The sequence below is a fragment of the Gouania willdenowi genome, chromosome 9 (assembly GCF_900634775.1).
Source record: "Gouania willdenowi chromosome 9, fGouWil2.1, whole genome shotgun sequence".
NCBI lineage: Eukaryota > Metazoa > Chordata > Actinopteri > Blenniiformes > Gobiesocidae > Gouania > Gouania willdenowi.
In genome coordinates this window covers 4,195,278-4,201,277 of record NC_041052.1, presented here as the reverse complement: position 1 = coordinate 4,201,277, position 6,000 = coordinate 4,195,278, and the positions used below count along the sequence as shown (strand labels likewise).

Genomic DNA, 6,000 nt, shown 5'->3' with positions numbered 1-6,000 from the left:
TGTATCAGTCTGGTTCCAGTAAAAAGCTGTAAATGGACTGATATGTAGACGTGGAGCAGTGAGGAGGAGACTTCATGTAGTAAAGGAAACGTATCAGTTGAAACACGGACATTTCTGTAAAACCTAACGTAAGTACAGCAGCCCGCCTATCTGCCCGTTCTGATTGGCCGAGTTGTCTGAAGGGCATCCTCATCAGCCAATAGAGTGCATCGTATGTTAGGTTGTGGCATTTGTGTGGATTTTTCTTAGGAAATTTCTAAATTATTGTAATGCTGCCAATAAAAAGTGTGCTTTATAGCCCGGAAATTATGGTAAAAAAATGAGTAAGGCGCAAAATAATGTGTTTAGTTAGGCATAGAGCTACTAATAAGCACATTTAAAAAGTTTTAGGCCACATTTGTAAAAACAGTGGAGGATCCCTTTAAGTTGAGTTGAGCTCTGAACAAGCTTTGTCAGCAGTTTGAGTTAAACAAATTCAACAAACCATTTTTCTTAAACTCTCTGCATCACAGAGTAACTGATATTTCTAATCGCTGTGTTTCATTGGAAGAGTTTTCCCTTCCCTACGTTTCTGAATGATGGAGAAAATACTGTAGCGATTATTTGTGAGGGTAATAAAGCTGCACAGCGTAGATTACATTGTTTTCGTGGTTTTTGTGTATTCTAGATATAAAAATGTTGTGCGGTATCTGCAGCCAGGCCAAGCACTTCCCAGGAGAGTGCAGTTACATAGTGGGAAAGGTCCATTAGATACTTATTAAAGCTAGAAACGTACAACAACCCCCTGCCTCGCTCGCGTGGTGGTCTGTTCGACATAACGCACAGCAGAACACGCACATTCAGACACTCGTCCGATCGTGTGTGTGTGTGTGTGTGTGTGTGTGTGTGTGTATACGAGCTCCCAGTGTGTTCATCTCATTTTTCTCGTCTCTTTTTTCCTAGCTCTGCCCTGCCATCTGTTCTCCGTGCTGCGGATCCCAACGCTCCCTCGCCTGCAGGTGTTTTCACGTCAGACTAAGAAAAATAAATCATGTAAGACACCAAGTGCACTTTAAATTGAAAAAAAAAAAAAAAAAAAAGTGCACTGTCATTTGTTCAGAAGGAAAAAACTATACAAAGGTGATCAATCAGCAGTAAGCATCCACGTCGTGTCCCATCGTGAACTTATTTTAATTCACAGGATGAAGTGAGAGTGATTTCTTTTTTTTTGGTTAAGTGTTTATTTTATTCTTCCTTGTGTCAATTATGCAAATAAGACCGATTTCCATCTGTCACGTTTGAAGAGAAAACCAGAGGAACGACAGAAAAATATGATTATATGAGAGCGTTTATAATATTTAAAGCTGCTGGAGATGACACTTTGTTTTTCAGATTAAGTTATAGTGTAGGCCTCATAGATCAATCTATTAAAAATATTGTAAAAGGTTCAAATTTTCTACTCGAAAGTTTTATTTTGGATTCAGATGTTTCCGCGTAAACTCCAAAATGAAAATATCCAACATTGTTTTCACTGAAAACATCAGAAATGTGTTGGGAAGTCACTTTAGCAGAGTTTTTGGAGAAAAACACAATAAATTACAGTAAGAATGAAGTAAAAACATGTCATTGCATCCGTCTATAGGACTCCACATCCCACAATGCAATGCACCAAACTTTTCTGACATGCTAGCAAACAGTGGAGGTTAAAACAAACTTTGAATGTGCATTTTTAACTTTTAACATATTTTTTGTCAAACAAATCATCTTTAACTTATTGATCTATGAGGCCTATATTGTGTTGTATTATGTCTTGCAGCTTTAGTTTACTTTAATCCGTCAATAATCCTTTACATACATCAACTTAGTGACGAGAAAATTTTAACTTTTTTACTAGAGCATTAATAGTAGAATATTAGATGTGTTCAAGGAAATGTTACGATTGGACTTCTCAATGCATTCTCAAAAAATGTAAAATATATTACAGTTTGTAGCCAAATACAGAAGCCTCTAAAGTAGCTGATTCTATTTTTGTTTTTTAAACTGGTTGGTTGTTCCTCCCAGTAAAGCCCAGCAGATTTCAGGTTGGTCGGGATGAGAATTAATGAGCCTTTATTGCACAAAAAGCAGAATGCACTCAAAAGTTTATTATTACAATGACAATGTTTACAATGTTACATGAATCAATCAATCAGTTTGGCTTCATTTTCCTTCACATTTCTTTAATGTTTAATCTATGTTGAAACTAAAATGTGGAATAATAATTTTTTTAAAGATAAATCAATATAAAAGAAAATGAAGAGCTCGTGATAATAATGAGTGAAGACTGAGATTTGTTGCATCTCGTAAAAAAATGGCGCATCTGTCTTTGATGAGGACATTTTACTCAAAAAATGAAACTGAAACAGGTGGTAGCAAAAACAGATAGTGTGTGTGTGTGTGTGTGTGTGTGTGTGTGTGTGTGTGTGTGTGTGTGTGTGTGCGTGCGTGCGTGCGTGCGTGTGTCTTTACAAAAAGCACCGAAGGAGCGTCAAGTGAGGGAGTCCAACTGTCCTTGTATTGTTTCAATCTAAAATGAAAAATAAGAGGGAGAGAAAAAAGCAGACATTATAAAAATGAAACAACAACGCCCACTAAGGCTGTAACGGTGTGTGTATTGGTGTGTATTTGTGCCGATCAGTTCGGTACGACCCTGTACCAAATTATTGAGCACAGGATATCATTTTAAACTGTATGTTTTTTTGTTCTATATCAGTTTTTGTGAGCCGGACCATTACAAATTTCTTTTTTCTGGTGAAAAATGTGAAAATTAATGATGATGATGATGATTGTCTCCATTTATATGAGGAAGCATGTTTAGTTTATTGCACTTCATTTTATTTAAGTAAAAATCTTTTGAAAACAGTGTTTGTATTTCTATTTTTCATTTAAAAATGTAATGACAGGATTTTATTTTTTGATTTCAGAATATTTCTGAATATGTGTGTACAATGTGGAAAAAAGAGCAAACTGCTGTGGTGTTACATTTGAATAATGTTAACTAAAAAGCACAGGATATTTTATAGTTCTTAAAAGTTTTTAATTAATTACTTTTGTACATATCAAACTGTGCCGAACGGTGATTTTGTACTGAGGTACGCACCGATCCGTGACATTCGTATCAAAGTATGCACCGAAAGTTGACTTTTGTACCAAAGTACGAAGCAAAACGTGACTTTTTTACCAAGGTATGAACCGAAACGTGACTTTTTGTACCGAGGTACAAAAGTAAAACGTGACTTTTTAACGAAGATATGTATCGAAATGTGACTTTTGTACTGAGGTACGTACCGATCCCTGACTTTGTACTGAAGTACGCACCAATCCATGACTTCTGTACCGAAGTACGCACCAAAAACGTGACTTTAGTACCAAAGTACAAAAAAAACGTGACTTTTTTACCAAGGTATGTACCAAAATGTGACTTTTTGTACCGAGTAAGGGAACCAATCCGTGACTTTTGTACCGAAGTAAGAAGCAAAACGTGACTTTTGTACTGAGGTACGTACCGATCCCTGACTTTTGTACCAAGGTACGTACCTAAGCGTGACTTTGTACTGAGGTACGCACCGATCCATGACTTTTGTTCCGAAGTATGCACCAAAAACGTGACTTTTGTACCAATGTATGAAGCGAAACGTGACTTTTGTACCGAGGTACGCACCGAACCGTGAATTTTGTGTACCGTTGCACCACTAATGCACACACACACACAAAAATGTAAAAAATAGACTATGGTGTGTTTTAAAGTGGTGACAGGTGGCAAAGATCAGCCCCTGGGGAGAAACACACGAATAAACAACATGTAGTATAAAGACTGTGTGATGTGCGACAGTGAAAACACACAACAAACCTTGTTGTAGAAGTCACGCAGCTGCTGGTGATTAAACTCCACAAACATATTTTGTTGAACCTGGAAGGAAACAAAAGGACGAGACGATCAAAGAAGGAGAAGGAACAAAAGAGCGAAACAGCCTGAGAATTTACAATGAGCCGTAAGTTTAGAAACATAGAACATAGACTCACAGCAGCGAGTGCGTTCTACAGACATATTCATTAATTATTGCCTCTATCTCTGGACTGTACGAACCATCCTCTAAGTCCTCCATCCAAATGTCTAAAAATAAACACAAGGCTAAAATACTTCCACTGACAAATAGAGAGAAAGCCTTGGAGGCTCTCCATTGGTTTACTGCTTTAATAATAAACAAAACTCATGTCTCAATGTTTGTTCTCAAAATGGCGATACAGTATACCATATAAATCTCGATATTTTTAATCCAATAAAGTCTTACAAGAAAGACTATTCTGGGTTATATTTGCTGATGCATTTATTAACAAACAGCTGCACAATATGTGTCACTTTTGGCTTTTTCTCCTCTCAGGCAGTGGTTCTCAACCTTGGGATCAGACCCCACATTATTACGTTACTCCCATTTCTGACGCTTCTCCATCAAATTTCAATGCCTTTTCTGCACATTTTTTTTCACTTTCAATGCATTCTCTGCACTTATAAAACCTTTCAACCACTTTTCCACCTAATGTAACATATGTTGGCCCATTATTGTCACTTTTAACCTCTTTTATGCTTATTTTTGCCAATGTCATGCCCATTATTTGCCAGTTTAAACTAATTGTTCCTCCTTTTTTCCCATTTGTGCCACTGGTAAAGCTTTTATGGTTATTTTAACCACTTATTAAACATATACAAAGGAAAGTTGCGACATGCATTAATGAAACCAATGGAGCCAAAGTTTTCTCTTTATTTGATTAACTTGATAGTTGGACAAACTTCAGTCTATGTAGTTCTAACGCTGCAGGCTCACTGAGGGTTCTTAGAGGATTTTTTCTTTGTAATCACGTGACTTTAATCAGTGGCCTATTGTCACCATTCTCACATGAAGTCATTTTTCCACAGGAAGTCAGTTTGCAGTCACCATTCTGTGAGCACGTGTCTCACAGTGTGGGATCAGTGCTGAAGAGATTGTAATTATTCAATGTGACTCCAGATCCAGCCTGCTCATTATGAAGGAAGGTTTATATTTTAAAGAAAATAATGAGAATATTCCAACTTTGAATGTGATACAAGTTGCATTCCTAATGTCTTCTTTTTAGTTTAACCCTTTTGTTCTTTCCAGTGTTATTGCTCAGATTAGTCTATAATCTAACGTTCAGATTAATCACATTTTTGTGGCCCCTGCTGTGATAAATGTTTAATAAATGTCCTTAATCGTCGCCGGCAGCTTTAGGCACTACAAGACGATGTAATGACCACGTTCCTCTTCCTTTGAAAGCTGCCGTTTTTCCTCCTCCTCAGTGGAAAGCCATCAGCCAGGGACAGCCGTCAGTAGACAACTATCATCCTCATCATCATCATCATCATTATCATCCCCTCAGCAGAGACCGGACAAGAACTTATCATCAGATCTAATAGCGAGATACTTTATCAGCAGCCTTTCTCAAGAATATAGCTGTAATACGTGGAGTAGATTGTGATGTATAGGAGTTTAAACTGCTCTCTATGCAGGAATGAAAACCCTGAAACTCAAAGACCAAAAACACAAAAAGTGGATCAACCTCTGCTGAGAAGCTAAACATCCTACAGTACACGTGATACTGTTTGTGTATTTTTCTCATGTGTTGTTTTCTGCATTTTTGTTGTTGATTTGTGCATTTTTTAGGTCATTTTCTGTATAGTTTGTGTGTCTTTGGAGCTATTCTGTAATGTGTTGTTGTTTTGTGTGTTTTTCTTGTCATTTTATGCTTTGTTAATCATTGTATTTAATCGTGTATTTTTTATTTATTGTGTGTGTGTGTGTGTGTGTGTGTGTGTTCATTATTAGGCCGTTTATCACAACATGAAACCAGCGTCTTTGCAACAACATCTGGAGCTGGTCCAGATGTGTCCAGACCAGGCCCAGGTTTTCTCTCAAACGTGGGCTTCATCTGGACCTGAACTGGTGGAGAAGCTAAAGGCTAACATCT

General features: G+C 37.2%; 1 protein-coding gene across 1 annotated transcript in view; it reads right to left on the bottom strand.

Moving 5' to 3' along the window:
* Window positions 1-2,103: 2,103 nt before the first annotated feature.
* Window positions 2,104-6,000, bottom strand: part of commd10 (COMM domain containing 10) — a 61,754-nt gene continuing 57,857 nt past the window's right edge. The window contains exons 6-7 of the mRNA XM_028458694.1: window positions 3,869-3,928; window positions 2,104-2,545 (exon numbers count right to left, since the gene is read on the bottom strand). Of these exons, the coding sequence (XP_028314495.1) occupies window positions 2,507-2,545; window positions 3,869-3,928 (99 nt within the window). The 3' untranslated portion in view covers window positions 2,104-2,506. The remainder of the gene's footprint in view (window positions 2,546-3,868; window positions 3,929-6,000) is intronic.